This window comes from Oryzias latipes, chromosome 4, assembly GCF_002234675.1.
Source record: "Oryzias latipes chromosome 4, ASM223467v1".
Classification (NCBI taxonomy): Eukaryota; Metazoa; Chordata; class Actinopteri; order Beloniformes; family Adrianichthyidae; genus Oryzias; species Oryzias latipes.
In genome coordinates this window covers 20,066,615-20,086,397 of record NC_019862.2, presented here as the reverse complement: position 1 = coordinate 20,086,397, position 19,783 = coordinate 20,066,615, and the positions used below count along the sequence as shown (strand labels likewise).

At 39.5% G+C, this 19,783-nt stretch overlaps 1 protein-coding gene across 2 annotated transcripts in view; it reads right to left on the bottom strand.

Moving 5' to 3' along the window:
* The window catches only part of LOC101162995 (BMP/retinoic acid-inducible neural-specific protein 3), an 89,605-nt gene extending 72,150 nt beyond the window's left edge, over positions 1–17,455 (bottom strand). Inside the window, exons 1-2 of one of the 2 annotated variants that reach the window (XM_004068210.4) lie at positions 15,410–17,455; positions 14,893–15,200 (exon numbers count right to left, since the gene is read on the bottom strand). In XM_004068210.4, coding sequence (XP_004068258.1) covers positions 14,893–15,143 — 251 coding nt within the window. In that variant the 5' untranslated portion in view covers positions 15,144–15,200; positions 15,410–17,455. The remainder of the gene's footprint in view (positions 1–14,892; positions 15,201–15,409) is intronic. The other variant, XM_020702537.2, reaches the window with a different exon arrangement.
* Positions 17,456–19,783: the final 2,328 nt, after the last annotated feature.

Below are 19,783 nucleotides of genomic sequence, written 5' to 3'. Positions count from 1 at the left end.
GCTCTGGTGAGGAAGCAGGTGAGCAGAACAGGTAAAATCAGGTGGACACAAGTTGACACACACAAGTAACAAATGCCACTTTGTTACACTCCCCCCCCCCCCCCCCCCCTGAACTAGACACAGCAGTTCAAATCTCCGTTTTCCTCGACAAACAATCTGCAACAACATTACAATGGGCAGGTCGATAATGCACTGTAAAATTATAAGGTTGCAATAAAAGGTACCACCCAGCAAGGCGTGTGTTGGCATTTCTCATGCGGTTCAGCCATTGCAGGGGACGATGATCTGTCTTCAGGATGAAGTGGCGCCCAAACAGATAATATCGGAAAGACTAGCCAGTATCCTTTGCTCAGGTCGAGTGTGGTGATCTATTTTGCTGAGCCCACTATTTCCAAAAGTTGGTCCACTCTTGGCATTGGATACGGGTCAAAGCTGGAAATGGCATTCAGGTATCTGAAGTCAATACAGAATCTTAGTGAGCCATCTTTCTTTGGTACAAGCACAATAGGGCTACACCATTCACTGCTGGAGGCTTCAATAATACCCATTGAGAGCATCAACTCAATTTCTTGTTGCAACACTGGCACCAATCGCTCAGGGATGCGATAACTTTGTTGTCTCACAGGGGCCTCCTCCGTCAGTCGGATCTTATGCTGGACCAGTGATGTGAAGCCTGGAGTTTCCTGAAACAGCTGTGGATCTAAGAGCAACATGATTGTTTCTTGTTTTTGAAAAGACAAATGAGAGAGGTTGACTGAAGAAGCAGTTGGATTGCTCGTGGGAAAGAATTTCTCCGTCTCCTCCTTTTCCGTCACTGACCCAACAAAGAACTGCTGGGAAACCGTCCCCTGGTTGCTGAGAAATACTTTCAAAAGATTGACATGAAAAAGCTGATGTTTCTGTTGTCTTTCAGGCATGAACAGTTCATAGGTCACATCACCCACCTTTCTGGTGATTTCATAAGGTCCATGCCATTTGGTCAGAAGCTTGTTTTCACTGGTTGGGAGCAACAGCAACACCTTTTGGCCTGGAGTGAAGGTTTGCTCCCGAGCTTTTTTAATCATACCAGGTCCTTTGGTGTTTCTGTGCAGCTTTCATATTCTCCTGCACCAAGGCTGCCATTTCCTCCAATCGCTCTCTCATTTTCACCACATACGCCAAATCTTTTCTCCTTGTGACTTGGGGTCCTCCCAGTAGTTCTTCAGGAGATCCAGTGGCCCTTTGATCTGGTGACCGTAGAGCAGCTCAAAAGGTGAAAAGCCTGTGGATGCCTGTGGAACTTCACGATAGGGAAACAGAAGATAGGGCAGCCACTGGTCCCAGTCAGCACCTGTGTTGGAAATAAACTTTCGGAGCATGCTCTTTAGAGTCTGATTATATCTCTCCACCAGCCCGTCCGTTTTGGGGTGATATGATGTGGTCTTAATTCCCCTAACCCCTAGCAACTTATAAACATCCTGCAACAGCTTAGACAAAAAGTTGGTTCCACAATCAGTGAGTACTTCTTTAACAATTCCCACCCTAGAAAAACAACTGCAAGAGACAGTTCGCCACATTTCTTGCTTTAATTGATCTGAGTGGAAAAGCTTCTGGATAGCGGGTGGCATAATCACAGATAACTAGTATGTAACGGTTACCTGAGGAGCTTTTCTCTAAGGTGCCCACAATATCCATGACATTTTGTTCAAAGGGGGTCTCAATAATTGGCATATTGCGGAGTCGAGCACGAGCTACCCCCTTCAGTGAGGTCATCTGGCATGTTTCACAAGAGCTGCAAAAATCAGAGAGTTGAGTGTACAGTCCTGGCCAGACAAAATAGTTTGTGATCCTACTTAAGGTTTTATGGAATGCCATATGACCTTCCCAGGGAATCGAATGCCCAAGCTCCATGACTTTCTTTCTGAACAGCAGGGGAAGGGCAAGTGCATCCTTTTTCCCACGTTTCTGGTACAGAATACCCTTTTTGATTACATAAACATCATCATCAAGACAAGTAACTCGGCCTGTTTTTACCCCATCAATTTTAGTTACTTTTTCAAACCAAGGTTTCAAAGTGAGGTCTTCTCTTTGCAAGGCTCCTATGTCTTTGGGAACTTCAAAATCAAGAGAAACATTAGGCTGAGGTACTTTAATTCATATCTTCCCTGTGAACCATTTAACTTCTCTCTCCTTTTCTGCATTTTTGGTTTCTTAAGTTTAACAGTACTTTGTTCCCACTCATCATCATAGAAATGTAGTTCCTCCAGCATTTTTGAACTTTGTGCTCTTGTGACCACATGACAGGTTTTTACCCCTTCCATAGCATGGTTAATTATCTCAGATTGGGGCGACTCTCCAAACATCGCACTTGAAATCTGAGTGGTTGAGTGGTGCATAAGGTCATGAAGTGTGGGTATATCATTACCCAATATGACAGAATATGGTAATGTTGGAACTACAGCAACTGATGTCAAATAAGTTTGACCCCCTACAGTCAAATAAACATCAGCTGTGGGATATACCTGTTCATGACCGTGGATACAACTTATTGTGGCCTCATTGTCATTTTGTTTTTCCTGTGGAATCATACTGGCATGTACGAGAGATTGGAAAGAGCCTGAGTCCAGCAAAGCTTCACCACGTTTACCACTAACCAGAACAGGTACCGTACAGCCCTGTATTCCAACGGTGCTGAAGGCCCGGTCACCTGCTGGTCTTGGAACAGAACTCAGAAGGGAATGTTTAGTTCAGCAGTTGGCAAAAATACTGGATGTGGCCTAAATCATTACAATGAAAACATCTCCGCTCCTTTACACCTACTTTAAAAGTAGGTTGTGTTTTTACGGTTTGAGAAGGATATCTACTATCAACATTTCTATTCTGTAATTGACCAGACCCCCGATCACCCCCAAAGGACTCACTTGAATGGGCATCATGGGTTTCCCGGCCAAGGTGGATTCTTCTGGTTCCTTTTCTGGCTGAAGTGAAGATCTCCACAAGGCGAGCAGCTTCTTCTGCTGTAGCTGGATCATGCTCACGAATCCAGACCTCCAATTCTGGATGCACCATCCTCAGAAACTGTTCCAGAATAATCTGCTCTGAAATTTCTTTCACAGTTGCCTTCTCTGGTTTAACCCATCTTCCAAACAAGTCCTTCAGCCGAACATAAAGCTCCCGTGGTGTCTCTCCTAGATCAATCTTCGGGGATCTGAACCGGCGTCGATAGGTGTCAGCTGTGATCTCATATTTGGCTAAGATTGCATCTTTCACCTTGTCATAGTCTTCTGCATCTGAAATGTCCATAAGCACATAAGCAGCACGGGCCTTTCCAGTCAAAAGGGGCACCAAATGAACCGCCCACTTTTCTCTGGACCACCGGCATACTTGAGCCATTCTCTCAAATGTGGTCAGGAAGTGTTCAATATCCTCATCCGATGTTAATGGGTGAAGTTTAGGCTCTTTCACATGCCTAAAATTCTGGCCACCTGGGTCCATACTGGCTCCTGCATCATGGTCGTCACCTTCCAGAGACACTCTGCTGCCATGATTTTCATGTGGACCACGCCCCTCCTCCTGCATTGCAGTCACCTGTTGCTGGATCTGCTGGAATTGGTCATGCATGCCTCTCCATCTTTGTTCCTGGCGGGAGAATTCCTTTTCCAGGTTCTTGTCTCTGGCTGCTTGAGACTGGACCAAGGTTTTCACTAGCTCTGCCAGCTCTTCCATTCTGTCTGCTGGGCTTATTGCTTCCATGGCTCCTCGGTCATCCCATGGTCCCACTCACCCTCCTGGTCTGGCTTTTTTGCACCTCTAGTCATCATGTTTGCCACTCAGCACAGATTTAGATCCCACTTCTGACACCCCTTTTGACAGAATAGCATAAGCGGCTGTGCTGAAGTGACCAGTCTGGGTCTTGATTTGTTTGGAGTCAATAGTTTTATTTTTCACAGTCCAACGTGTTCTCAATTACAACTCCCCCTTCACACTGAGCAAACACCTCTGCTTATATAGCCTCGCCCCGATTGGTTCAAACCATTACAGAAGGGATGCAGGGTTAACAGCTAAACACCCCTTATAAAATGGTTTCATTGAAATTTCAAAATGGCTGCCAAGCAGCTTAACAAACATTTGTTCAAACATGCCCTGGTGAGGAAGCAGGTGAGCAGACCAGGTATAATCAGGTAGACACAAGTTGACACACACAAGTAACAAATGCCACTTTGGTACTCTTTGACACTATAGTAGTAACAACAGGCTGGTCTTTATAAGCATTACAAAGATTGCCTAAAAGAATGTTTTGTTCTTCAGAGGAGTTACCACACTGTCAGCACAGTTGACAACGTTTGTAAAAATGTATTTTAAAAAAGGTGCATTAATATGTGGTCACATTTGCGACCAAATGACTAACTGTTTGAAATCCACCAATTCTGAATGAAAAAATATTTTTTTTTAAATTGAAGTTCTGTCCTTTGTGTGATTAGTGTAATTTCAAAACAAGTTGCCATCAACAAAACATTCGTTTTCCAAGAGATGGCTGTCCCATCATCATTACATAGTTAAATCAAATTTGATTTTGTTAGATATAATTATATTTACAGTGAAGGAGTACTCTGCCCTGTATTCTTTTGTGTTCTTAGCCAAGCAGAGGCATTACACCTTTGATTTATGACCTTTCTGGTAAGAATTGTTGAGTGAAATACAATTATGAAACACAGTAGGGAAAATCACTGTGCTACATTTACGGGTTCATGAGGCAACGTCACAGTTCACTGACTCACAACAGTGACTGCAAAGTACTGTTTTACTTGAATGTCAGTAGGATTTTTAAACAAGACCACCTAAACTACAGTGTTTACTTCTTTGCATGTCTGTCAAAGACCAGACTAATTTAGACTTTCAGTGATTCAGCCGCACTTTTTCTTCTTCCCTCTATTGCTCAATGCCACAGGGATTTAAGCAAAAGAGATGACCTTACAACATTTATTAAAAAGCCTGCTTTGAAGTTTTATGGTTTGTTTGTTTATGAACCATTATTAAAATGTATGCCAGGATGATATTGCATGCATTCCATGATGTTGCTAAGACATTTAATTGTGCAGCAACATCTTGCTGCAAATTGAAAAACATCATCAGGCTGACAATGCATGCAATTATCAACCAAGAGCAAATGCGAATATTGGAGCTGTGAATAAAGCAGAGCAAGTGACAGACTTTCATGGACACAAAAACGCAAGCCTACAGCACACATTCAAGCCTTATCTTTACACACAAAATTGAGCAACATTATTTTTAAAACCTAGAAAATTAGATAATATATGCACGTGTTAATCAGAACTAATATTTTTTTTAAGGTATTCGGATTTCTTTTTTGTTTTTTTTATTTCTTCTTTTCATGTCTTATTGCATCTCACCTAACTGGTTATTGGGTTCCTTCTATGGTTATATTGGTTCCTCATATGGTTTTATTGACAGTCTTATTTTCAAGGTCTTTTTCACCATTTTATTTTTCTATCATTTTTTAGCCTTATTGCTTTATAGGCAAATAAGGTACATGAATACAGTTGAGACAAAAAAAAGCCAACTGTCCTTTGAAAGGAATCTTCTTGCTCTGCGCTTGGATCATGAAAAACATCTATTATAAATCTTCCTCCTACAGTAATTAATAATGTAATTAATAAATGTATCTTGTTATTAAACTCTGTGATGTTTCTGTGTACAAAAGGAAAAGCAGCACGATGTTAACATTTTCAATAAATTATAATGTATACACAATTTTATATTTTCAATGATGCACATAACAAACATTACTTACTATCCTCTTTTCAGTTCATGTAACTTTTTTTTTTAAATACTTTGTATTCAGGATTGAAGTGCATGCAAAAGAAACATTTCTTTTGTTAAATCAGTTTTAATATGGCAATGAAAGACATGTAATTAGAATTGGTAAGAGCATTGCAGCTACTTTACTATGCTGTAATAGGCAGATAAAAATGATAGACATTTACTACAACCCCATTTATACATTTAACATTCAAAGTCCATACACTGAGTGCTGATGTTTAAAGTTTTTTTTCTTTTTTTTTTCTTCTTCACAAACTATTTTTATTTGTTACATCTGATTTTTGCTGAGGTTTCCATTCAGCCGACCTGCTGTCAAATCACACATTTGTTTATTCCTAGTTTGGGTGCAATTTCATGAGACACATTGCACTTGGAAAATATAGAATATGTCAAATCTCAAAGACCTCTAAGCAAAAAAGAAAGATGTGTCATCAACTGATACTGGAGGTCTTCCTTCATAGTTCAGGCCATCTATTCCATGTCCACTCAGTCTAAGCGGTCTTCTTCCATGGACCTCTGGCCCTGATAACTACCCTGTTGCGAACTTGTCAGAAGCCATAAGCTCTGCACACGATGACGTCCTTGTCGCCTCCAATGTTGCTGCCTATCAAGAACACCACGCTGCTCTGCCTTTGTCCTGAAGACACTTTCAACCTCTGTGTGAATCATCATGAACAGACAGACTTGCGTGCACAACAACCCTCACAGAAAAAGCAGATGAGGTCTACTGGATGCCCAAGAAAGATTACACACACTCGTGCTCTCTCTGAAAAACGTGCTGTGTGTAACTTCCAGACTAACATATTGATTAGAAACAAACAAGGCTGTGGGTCGACACCCACTGCCTGCAAATGCTTTCGACAGTGAGTGCATAAGTACAGTCTGTCAAACAAAGACGAGAGCCAGAGTTGCTGAAAACGTGTTCTGACTTTGAATGATTTGCTTTCCCATCTGCATTTTTTTACAATAGCTTAAATCTTATGCTGAAGTAATAATTAACACATGACTCATGATAATTTAACGCATGAATTAATGTGGTATGCATCATGGAATCCTTGTACTCTTCATAAACTGATAATAAACCATGGGATTGCTTCACAGTTTATAAATCATTACTTAATGAATGCTAACTTGCTGTTACTTCATAAATTAATGCATATGGCACCACATTAGCTGGTTTCTACGAATATCTGTTTTTAAATTCATGCCTCTGATAAGAATCTCTGTAAAAGCCATTGACTGTTGGAGCTGAGATCCTCTAACCTTACACGGCCCTTTTTACCTGATGGCCCAATTTAGTCGTATGGGAACTGAAACGAGCAAGCGTGACGCCACCCATTGAAGATAGCTTACTTCTGTGTCCAACTAAATGGAGTCCATTCAGTTGCAATTCTTTCGTGATACAGATGTCATCATTTTGAAACCAAAATGACTCCAGTAAGATCGGTCCGAGTCGCTCTGAATCAACGCTCCTAAAACCTTCGCCAACCAGCAGTGGGCTTGTTGGAAGTCCACACCCCTCCCATTGAAAGCTAGCTCAAGAGAATCTTCCAATCAAATGTTAAACGTGGAGGCCAGAGGGCACCACACGCTTTCACTGAGGCATCTGATTGGCCAGTCAATAGCTTGAATAACTTGCACTATAGAAAAATGTGAAAAAAAATAATAAAAACATGCTAAAAACAGGTAGTTGTGCAAGAATGGTTCATTTCACAAATATAATGACAGAGTAATAGTTTTAATAGCTGTTTATTTCTCAAGTCTATGGGATTTGGTTTCTTGAAGGTGGCAGATACTTCCTATTTGGAATGTGAGGGGGGAGGTGGTCCCTCATTCAAGTTCTCATGTACAGTCAATGGGTTTTTTGATGTTGGGAGGAAAAATGTAAAAAATTAAGTATTTATTTAAATAAAGAAATACTTATTTTGGTTACAAAGAGGTATCATTGTGTAGTTAAAAGTAGAAGTAGTTAGTTAGAAGTAGTTAGTTTTGATTACTGGTCAGATATTTAAACCCAGGTATACATTTTAATTTTTGCAGTGATAGCCTTTTCTGCCTGAAAATGTTCAGTTAAAAAAAACAGAAAAAAACAAATATATTAATTTATAAATTTGACAACAAAATTATATATCTAATACAAGTAATGAAGTGGTTCTCTCCAGATGATGTTTGCTTTTTGGCTTTTTGAATGAAACCCCCCTTACCACCAACAATTTAAAAATGGAGTATTATAACCCATCTTTTATGTTTACCCGGATCTTAAGTTTAGGCAGTTAAAGCTGCAAAATCTGAGAGGGAAAATTGAACAACCACAGGATTTCACTGATTTCCATGTAAAGAATGTGATGAAAGATTCAGTTGAATTAAAATGAGAGCTGTGTGTCAATATTGTAATATATAAATAAAGTTGATACATTTTTATTTTATTTTTTTTACTAGGCTGTAAATGTTTAATACAGTCTGTTAACTCCAAATGAAAGAACATTTAAGAATCTTAACGTAGTGGCTTTTTCACCAGTATGACCAACGTCACTTGATTAACCAACAATAGGAATCTTGGAATGATATGACAATGAAAGAGGGGGAGAAAAGGATTTTAAATAACAATTATTTTCGAATAGCTATAATTTAAAAAATAAAGTAAACACTGTTCTCTTAATTAACAGAACACAATTGTAGAGTGGCTGCTGCCGTCTCTTCATCAAGGTTTTCGGTTTGCATGTCAAACAGATGCCAGTAATGGAATACATTTGAATAAAATCTCTTCAGGAATTCAAGAGTTATTTTTTTAAGCAATTATGTTTCTATTTGCTTGATGTATGCAACAAACAGCATATGAAATGTATGCAGCGTCTATCAGTATTCTGCTGTTGCTTTGTGAGCGTTCTGCCTATCAACACTGCTCCTGGGAGGATACTGATGGCAGTTTGCAAACAGTCAACCACTCACAACCAAAGACAAAAAAAAAATACAATTATATCGTTTAAGAGCCTAAGCAAACAATTTAGGCAAGGAGGAAATGGCATTTACCTTTCAAAAGTGGTTGTAGCATTTAATGATTATCAATTCTGACAGGTAAAACTGGGCTGTTATGGAAGAATTTGTTTGTGCACTGTGTGCCAACAAGTGGCAGCTTGCAATGAAAGAATGTGCAAACTAGCTGCAGTTTTTAGTGGGAATATCCTATTATATTGCTTCATTTGTAGTGATATGATTGGAATATTTATTTATTTGTTTCCGTCTTGTCATGTTATGTGTGATGTATGTCAGAGTCATATGTCCTGCAGAACAGAAACCTGCAAAAAAGCAGTTTTTAAACCGAATCAGGCCAGATTATTTTATATATATATATATATATATATATATATATATATATATATATATATATATATATATATATATATATATATATATATATATATATATATATATATAATAATTTTTTAAAATCCTTTTAATAAATCAAATCAAACCAAACCAAATTTCATCATTTCACAAATCATATTGGAATATTGGTGGGCATTTTTTCTGATGTAAAATGTGACTTTAAGGCATTATTTTTAAATCCTGAAATAGGTCAAAGTTTAGTTTTAAAGATTTCTGAAGAGTCACCAAACCATAACATATAAGTCATAATTTGACAAATGGAAAATGAAAGCAGCCTGATACAGATTCAATTTGGGTTCAAGACATTTGGAGAAAAACTATTTTGCAATTTGTGCATCACATTTAAACTTAATTGAAAAAGAAAAAAACACATAGGTCATGTCAAGTAGCCTGATGAAAGCAGGAGTACCTATGAACATTTTCATGAGTTCTTTGGAAATACCATTAGCAATTCTCCATCTGATGACAAAACTGGATGAAAAGATGATTGAGACAAAACCCCATTTCTGAGTAATAGAATTAACATTAAAAACATCAACACACGAATGTGTAAAAAATGAAATCGCTTTAATCTTTTAGAAGTAAGTTGTTAGACTATTTCGATTTGGTCGATAAAGTCTAACTGTATAGACGAATGATGAAACAAAACAAAAGGTTTGTTTCTCTTTATTTTATTAGTATTTTGCAGCATTTGTACAATAATCTTTCTAATTTAAAAGATTAAAGGACTGGAAGAAATGTCAATTTGTGCTTTTTTATATTTTTCAAAATTATACTACTATGACTTGTAATATTGTATAATAGATTACATAAAATCGGGTGCAAAGACTTGGGATTACTGTTGTTAAATGTTGCGTAAGGATATCTCTCATTACATTCACATGCATGCTAATGATTTAAAACTTATTCTGAATGAGTAATTTTCTAAGATTAAGTAACTACTATTTAAAGTCCCACTCCGATTATCTTTTGATCTGTTTTAAAATTGATCCCAGTGATCTTTTAATTATGATTATTGTGTTTATAGCCAAAAAACCTGTGTCGTTTTCTAGGACATAGTTTCTGCAGAGCGGCATGAGTTCATTAGAAATTTGACTGATTTGTGGGCAGGACTGCTGCCATGGAGTGAGCCCGCTTCTACTTCCAGATTTTTCGAACTTCATCCATCTGTTTTCACTCTCTCCTGCTACATTACAGCCCCTCACACCCCCAACAGGCAATCTATATTGGAGATTTCCAGCTGTACAATTTAGAGCCAGATTCCAGCTTGGACGGGAAAAACGAAGACCTTCGTGGATTTATTTGTTATTTTTATCTGCATGTTGATGCATCAGAAAGGAGCAGATCAGGAAGCTATTGACCCACCTATTGTGCCTTCATCGCCACAACGACAATGATTTGAATAAAGAAATACTCAGAAAGGCTATTTTAATCTTGATTTGTTTTTTATATGTCCTCAATCATAAAAAAATAAATAAATAACATGTTAAAAACACCAAAAAGACTATATATATTGGAGTGGGCCTTTAAACATGTTGGCCCCAGAATAAGTCCCAATAATTTAAACTCTTAAACTTTACAATACAAAGAAAAGTACTTGCCATCAAAAAAGAATGTATTCTTATAGTGGTTTAATATACTCAATTACCATGCTGTTTTTTTTATACGTAATGTATTATTTATTAGGTGTTTGACCGCTAACATTAGGGTAGTTTTTCAGTTTAAATGAAACCCTTGATTACAGAATTAAGAATTTGGTATATAAACCCTATGTGGAGACAAAATAACATCTAATCTTCAAATTGACCAGACATTATTTCAAACTTCAAAATGTTGCTGGTCTTTTTAAATAAAATAATTGAATATCAAACATATATTCAGATTTCACAGTTTAATGTCTTGCACTGCGGCTTGATAAGATGCTCCATTCATCGACATCCCTTCTCCTATTTTCACAACTGTTGTATTTATTCTTTTTTGGTTTCATTATTGTCATTTAAATGGTCTTTCTCATTTGTGGCGCCCACAACACAATGGAAGAGTCATAAACACGGGAAGATAAGGCACAACAGGCTGAGCTAAGTGACAGCCGTTCCCTCCTCAAACACCTCTGCATGTAATTGAAACACTAATCATCCCATAATTACAAGCGGCGACTCGTTGCATTAGATAAAGTCAACCTAATAGCCAGTGAGCTGACAGCGGAATAGAAAAAAAAAACACAGGAGATGAGGCATGATGTAAAAGTTATGGCCCATGAAGAAGAAGAAAGGAGGTGATGACATTTTGACAAATATGCTACTTTGTCTGGAAGCAGCCTGACTGCTTACAAGAGATGAGAGCTTCTCACGTTGGCCGGGATGATTTCACAACTCTAGAAGCTCCTAAATAGTTCAAGGAAACAGGCTTTTTGCTCATTGTAAGCTCCTTTCCAGGTCGGATGCAAGCTTCGGCATCGTGTCCACTGAAGTACAGCCAATTTAGCCTCATGTTGTGAGAGCAAACTCAAGGAGTCTTGTCTTTTGAGTGCGGCAGCCGCCAGCAACCCAAGGACACCTGGAACCAGATGCCTGCTTTTAGTGTAAAATAAAAGCAGCAACGCTTTTGTGAGGTTTGTAATCTTCGCTAGGAGAAAAGGAGGAATGAGAAAAATGAATGGCTGTTTTAAAACTTCCATTATCCCTGACATACAGGTGCATTTTTCTGCATTTATGGTGAAAATAATATCGTTAAGTGCCTCTGTGCCTGTATTTTTTTCTTTTTTTTGCCGCTTTTGAATTCGCTGAATCCATTAATCCATCATGTTATTATTATATTTGATAAGACCTTGAAAAGTAAAGGGGGGGGGGGGGGGGGTACTTATTTCATTTCTAAGATTTGCTATCAGAAAATCATGATTTTTCAAGTTACCTCGGTCTGCTAGACCACCTTAACCCTCTAAGCTTCTTAAACCAGCCCTAATGTCATGGGGACACAGAAGACAAACTACTAGGGCAAAGAAAAATCAATTTAACTGCTTCAACACAATACCCCATAGGTATTTTTATTTTTAATATAAGCAAAAAAATAAATTATAAATATTAACATGTTCAGTCTCGTGCATCGTTCCGGTGCATTGACGAACCAGCAGAGGGGGATAAAGCTGTGTTTCCCCTCCTTTCTACCCCCCACCCTTTACTTCTCTCCCTCTTCCGTGGCCCCTGACGGGAAAGGCCAACTGAGCTCCGGGGAATATTTATGAGCAGAAGAGAGCAATTGGTTTGAGATCATTCGATGAGGGCGGGTGAGAAACAGAGGGGGGAAGCGAAGGCTTAGAAAATCGAGAAAGTGTAGATAGACGCATAGACAAAGGCATAGCCAGAGGTTAGGTATGAGTGTTTTTTTACTTAACCTTCTTTCACTCCCCATGGGTAATTAACAGAGAACTTCCTATTTCCAGTTCTCCGCCGTACGCCCAAGTGTTGCCGCATTTCTATTCTGAGGAAGTGATGAATTTGCATGAACACTTCAGGAAGCTGTCCAGATTGAGCTCATTTTGGCTGCTCAACGAGTCCAGTGTTAGCTTTACACTCTAGTTTAGAAGCACAGCGGTGACAGTTAAAGAGTCAATAACAGAACGTAATCGTCTAATATAAATGCTGAAGGAAAAAAAAAAAAAACACAAGTGTCTGTGATCATCAAAAAGTAATAAAACCTGACTAAATCACTTTTTTTATTAAAGTTGCATGGGTCTGCTTTGGACCTCTACAGAAAAAAGACAAAAATAAAAGCACAGCACGCCGCAGTTTGAAGGCACCTCTGATGTCTTCAGCTCCCCGAATCTATGACTGCTCAATGATGGCTGGCAGTGTGAGTAGTGCGAGGTATTTAAAGTCTAAAAAAGAGAAGTGTTTTTAAAGGAGAGGAAAGAAAATGTCATTGTAGCAACTCTAATTTTTGTACTTTTTTCACCTTGCTTTATTGAATTTTTCCTCTAATTAGCTGACTTCTGCTCCTACTTTTTTATACAAAACTGAAAAGGCCAGTGTAGCCCAATGGGAGAGGGGGTATGAGGGTAGGCATGGGCTATTTAAGTTTCCAGATATTTGTTGTAAAAAGGTCAATGACAGTCATATGATACCCCACACACACATGATTTCCAAGAATCAGAGCGCTTTTTTCTTTTTTTTCAAAAGCGAGAAAAGAAAAGCTTCAGTAAAACTGTTAATCCTGTCTCTATGCTCGTTTATGCTAATACCTTTCAGATTCATCTGCTTTGGGAGGAGTATGGGAACAAAAACAAGAAGCGAGAGACAAAGGTATCAGTTCAAGAAGAAAAGAAAAAAAAGGAGAAAAAGAGGATGCCAACTGGGAGATAGCGAAGGAGGAAATGATGGATGTAGAGAAGCAAACAGCGCTACATTCTCTGTCTTTGCCTGGCATTGTCACCCCTGTCAGCTGCTAAATGCCAGTGTCAGTCAACCCTCTGTTGGGCTGGCAGCAGCCCTTGCTCTGCACAGTGGCCGACTCTCCAACATCCGTCTGATCACACGGTACAAAAACAGCTGCCTCACTCAGATGCTGAGGCATGCTCTGATATTTTAAATGTACCCACAAAAATAATTTTTTTTTCTTTTTTTTTTTAACAGTTTGTAACCTATGTTATCAGGAAATGTTTATTTTGTTTTGGATGATTTAAAGGAAAAGGGGTTTTATAGCTGCAGGGTTCTGTCATTCAAGGCCGCTGCTATAGGTAAAACCGAACAAGTGCACAAAAGACCCACTAGGTCTGGCAACTTTTAAACCACATAAGATGATACATCCATCACACAAACATATGCACGCCGAGTTGCTTGCCCTTTCAGTTCTATTATATAGTGTGTATAGGTCACGCTGCCTTGCACACGTATTGTGCTCCTGAAAAAGATTTCATCAGTTTCAACGAGGAGCTCCAATGCTCCCAATATGCTTCAGTCCTAAAAAATAATGAGCGCATCAACAATAAAATATCAACTCCTGAAAGTTGGGTATCTTATTTAATCACAAATATCTGTGTACAAATGTGGAAAAACGACTAAATGTTTTAACATCTGGGCTCTGGAGTTGACATATGTCTTACCAAGAGTATAGGGTTTGGTAATCCTAGATTTATGAACTCAAGGTGAAAACCTGCATAAGGCAAAATAATGCATTTTCTGTTTGCTATGCTCAGCTTTGTCTCGTCTACAAACAAAAGTTAAGGGGGAAAAAAACGAGCATCGTACATCACAGAAAGCTTTCAAACAAAAACCCTGCTGCTTTTAAGCACACACCCACCGAGCTTCATGCCACACAGTTCTGAAGCCACTCACTGTCACACATCAGCAGGCTCAGTAAGGGATCTGTGATTTTCCCCAAACCTTCCTTTGGTACCTCGGCTGAGTTTATACTGAAAAAGCACAGTTTTGTATCACGCTCATACCACATGTCTGTGCTCTGCTCACAGAAACAGCAAGCACATGTGCAGGCTGCACAGAAAGAAGCTTGGATCTAAGCACAAACTGCACATTTTAAGTTCCAGGTTTTAAACCCTTTATCAAACATCTGCCACCCACTAAATGAACACGTGGCACAAAGTAAATACAATTATTTTTTCTCTGAACTGATAAACAAAGAACAAGTGAAAAAAAATAGATTCATATTGTGAATACAACAGACACCTCTCACCTGTATATCTTGTACTTGGTGGTGAATCCCTGCTGGTACCGTTCTGAGAAATCAACAAACTCCTGGGAGTTGTGAAAAGGACCCTTTTCTGACAGCAGCCAGCCCAGGGGCCCGGCGGAGCCGCTGAAGCCGGCCCCGGCAGAGTCCGCCGCGCCGGCCCCTATCAAGCAGCTCTGGAGCAGGCTCAGTGTTAACCACGTCCATGGAAACATGAGGGCCGACAGTCTATTGGAGATGCACGGGCCACTCATGCTGCTTCCCCCGGCCCCGGTGACTCCTCATTCTCACTGCACTCCCGATGAGTCTTGCTAGATGGAAAAAAAAAAAAAAAAAAAAAAAAAAAGAGGAGGAGGAGGAAGAAGAGTGAGAGGAAACTAAAGCACATCAAAGTGATGGAGGTAAAGCAACAGGGATTGTCATGATCATAAATCACTACTCCTGTCATGTTTCTGTTTGCAAATCAAGCAATTTTTACGCAACACAATAAAATGTTTACACTGATCAAAACATATTTTACCTAATTTTGCAAGTCTATCAGTCCGGGAACGTCAAAAAATTAATTTCCAAAAGAAAAAAAAGTCCTCAATATAGCCGGGAAGTTGGGGTTCAGCTGAGCGCACGGACTGCGCAGCATTGAAATGAGATTCCCCCCCACCTTAGGTGTGCCGCAAACGGACCCAATGAATGAGCGCCTGTGCAAGTTAAACTACACAGAAGTAGACATCCGCATCCCCAGAGCGAGCTCCTCACTTTCAGTGTGTTGTATTTCCAGCTGAGAGCGTCCGGAGGTGCGCAGCGGGAAAGGGCTTCCACTTCAGAGGGGGGAGAAGTCAACGCGCACAAGCCACCCGCGCGAGAGAAGCTGTGCAGGCTGCTGTCCCTCCAAACTCATCCTGGCTCCTTGACGCACGCAGAGCGCACGGAGAGCCGCCGTGGATGCAGGCGGTGACTGGACTCGCTGCGCACGGGGCGCGTGAATGACATTCGGGGCGCTCTCTCTCTCTCTGTCTCTCTCTCTGTCTCTCTCTCTCTCTCTCTCACTCCCTTCACTGTATTCTGTGCCTCTTCTTCCAATTTAATTTATTCCAGCAGCGAGAAAGCGAGGATACTTCCGGTTGGATGGAGGAAGTGTGAGTAGGAGGTGTTCGAGAAGGGAGGGCTGGAAGAAGATGGTCAAAGATGTGAGATGCCTGAGACTGAAGGCACCTGTCGTTCAAATGAATGCAAATGAAACTCAGGGAGAACAAAAAAAAAAAGATAAATGACTTTATTAAATCTCCTGCACTGGCTTTTATTAGCAAATTCCACACTTGATTAAAAGATGCGTCAAAGTAAATATTAAAATGTGGTTTTGTTTATTAAAATCTGCATTCTGGGACTGAACCGGATGGGGGAGGCTGCTAAATTTTAAATTACTTTATAAACACCAGAGAAGTTATTTGAAGAATGACTTTAATGATGGTGGCTAGATGATCAGCCACACAGAGGAGGAGGAAAAGAAGGGGAGTCTGTGCACTCAGCCCCCCTGGAGTTATTCTCGTTATCTTCTTTAGCCCCTCTTCCTCCCGCTCCCTCCTTTCCTGCACAATAATCATCACTTCCACCATCAGCAAACTTAATTAGATCTGCTCCATCCAGGCGCTTGTGCGTCGGACACTGAGCGTGGATCAGGGAGGCGGAGAGCAGGCGAACAGAGGAGGGTGGTGGATATGTGCTGCCTCTCAGCTTTTCTGCCGACGTTCAAAGGGAGGTTTTATACAGGGATTGGATTAGAGAAATGAACACCATTGAGTCTCAAGATTCACTTGCTCCCAAACTCAAAGAGAAGCAGAAATCCCGTGGCGCAGACTTGCAGAATTTGAAGTGAAAGAATGAGTTGATTTGTCATGGTTTCATCATCACTCCTTCCTATTGAGTGTCTTTTTCCTCCAACCCTGCCTTGCAGTGATGAGGACTTGTGAAGGACAACTACCTAATCGGAACAGACAGTCTTTGGTCTTTAGTGTTGCTTCTGACTGATAGGATTTTTTTATGTTCTTTGAGCTGCATTGTTGCTGACCACTTAAAGTTTAAAAAGTTTTCAATGAAAAGGAAGTCACAGCTCCAGACTTTTATAAAACAAGACCCTAAAAAAACATAACTACCCAGGTTTCAGAGCTGCAAGAATCTTCTGAACTGGACAGAAACAAAGTCTCACAGCTCATATGTACAAATTCATATCAATCTTTTTTTTTTTCCATTTCTTTTGTAGGTCTTGTAGTCTCGGCCGCTTGTTTATTTCATTTCAGTGGAGACAGGCTAGCCAACAGAATTGATTGCCAATTGACAGAGTATGAGATTTTCCCAGTGAAATGTGTGCATATGAACCAAGTGCAGAGGAAAAGAAAGAAAAAAAAAAGAAAGATCAAAGATAAAGTCACAGCAAAGCACTCATTAAAGCTCCGCAAAGGTGTGTGCTATGTGCAGGTCACAGTGGCTGAGCAGTGAACTATAACAAAGAGTCATCCTTGTGCTCTTTGAGGACCCGCAGAGAGGAGATTGCAACCTTGGAAACCACAGTCAGGCAGACAGGTGAGTTTTGAATTGTTGCCTATTATTTTGCAGCACACACCTCTGTTTATAATCTGCAAAAATGACCTAGATATTAGACATCCCGTGAAAATGTTGCTTTCTAGCAGGATTGTTACAAAAAAAAAAAGTAACCAAATAGACCTCAAAGTACTTCTTTGATTTAGTTAAGGAGTTAAAATACTCTATAATAATATAAGGGCATTGTTGTTTAGGTAGATGCCAAGACATACAATTACTAAAAATCACACTCATCAGAAGCAAGATGTCTACTTTCTTGTCTTATTAATGCATTTTGATCTGATATACATTTGTTTCTATATCTCTTTACTCTTTGAGTTTTATTCATGTGTCATTTTTTGTCTCATTTTGTTGGGTGTGAGGGGTCGGGAGGGTTGAGGGTATGCTGTGTGTTTCATTATGGTATTTTCCATTGTCTTAAACATGTAAAGCACCTAGCATTACGGCCGTATGAAAACCACTTTATAAAAAAAGTATTAATTTGAATATAATACACTTAACAGGTATTAGTTCAAAGACACAGAATGACTTGCTTTTAGGATATGCATCCTAAATATAGTAAATGATAATTTGAAACAAAAAAGGAAAATTAGCAACAGAACAGGAAATTAGCAGACATTTTTTTATGTTGTTTTTATTTGAATTTTCTGGATTATATACTAAAAAAGGCTAAAGCTATGTTTACTCTGATTGCAATTCATGTGTCAGGGGCATTCAGTTTGATGTTAAGTCAATGTACAGAAGCAATCATAAGTCCTGTATCAGGCATGGCACAGCACAGTGGTGTAGCATCAGCGCATTTTGGGCATCTGGTGCAAAGTTTCCAGAGTTCAAATATTGGAACTCTTGGCAAAGCTTCTAAAGCGTCAACCAATCAGGAACTCAGTAGTGACATGTTGATGATTTAGCAAATGGAGTCCAAAACCCATATGGCGGAGAATCCAATTGTCCTCCTCCTGAACTTTACGATATTTTTAAAATTTGCATTAAGAAAATAAGAAAAAGAAAAGTATAATGTGGGGACAGCAAGTCGCCATAATGGCAGAGATGGAAGTACAGTTGAAAGCGGCCGTCATTCAGTTCCTGCAGTAGAACAATCTCATAAACCCAGACATGGTGACATGCTTTCCAACACTATTTTAGATCTCTTCAAAATAAATCAATCTCTCATCTTCATCTCAGCTGTGACTTATGTGAGATTTACAAATACAGACAAAGATTCCATCTAGTGTTGACGCTAACAACTTTTTGACAGTAGCTCCTCCCACACACGTCAAGAGTGTCAAATCTATGAGCACATTTTTACAAGTGTCCAACAGCAAATGTGACGCGTGTTAAAACAGAGGCGCAAATTTGGGAACTCCACAAACCTGTATAGTTTTATAACTTTTATTTTAACTTTGTGTTTCAAGTTTTTCAAAATTTAAGCTTTTATTTTTATGTTTCAAATAGATGGCAAAATGCACCCCAGCAGTTGCTCAAATAACAAATGACTGTTAGCTTCTCTGAACAGCTCATATCTTACAGCCCATCCAGACCTCTCAGTTTGTTACAATTTGCATTTTTCCATGAACATGAGGGCAGAAAATCTTCACTTCCCTTGTGATCAGATTCCTTAATCAGAGTTTTGCCCAAAAAAGGTTGAAAGTGACGTGCAGATGACACTCACACTGCACATCAATGAGCCGCACCAGTTAAAAGCAGTAGAAAATAACCACAACCTGCAAAAGCAAACAGCTGGCGAGCACACTTCATGCTGAGCCTTGTTTGAGTCTACAAGTTCTGGAAAGTTACTGGAGACTGTCATTAGAGAGGGGAAGTTGTTGGGAAACATTCACTTAAGCCTGAATGTGCTGATTGATGCCACACTGGAGTCTATGTAAGGAATAGTCAGGGGGGAAAAAATATGTTAGAGGTTTTAATTAGCCTTTGGTGATGCTTTGTCACAACACTGTTGACTTCAATATTGTTGTTTTTCTTGAGCGAAACAGCTAAACCATCCATGACTCAGGCAATACCCACCTCATGTACTCCCAAAGAGATCAGATTATGCTCTGGCAGATTAATCCTTCAAGTTATCTCTGTCAGTGAAATCTGATGATGAGGACAAGTGATCTTTACTGTTGGGATAAGTAGCTCTAAATCACACAGCACTCCAGCTAAACGCTGCTTTGTCCAGGGTATTAATTGCGAGGAGACACTTGTGAATAAAGGGAAACCCAGTGGGGTCAGAAGCACACTTAACACAGAGATTAAAGGAGCCGGCAGCCTGACCGACTTTAATCAGAATGCTGATTAGTTA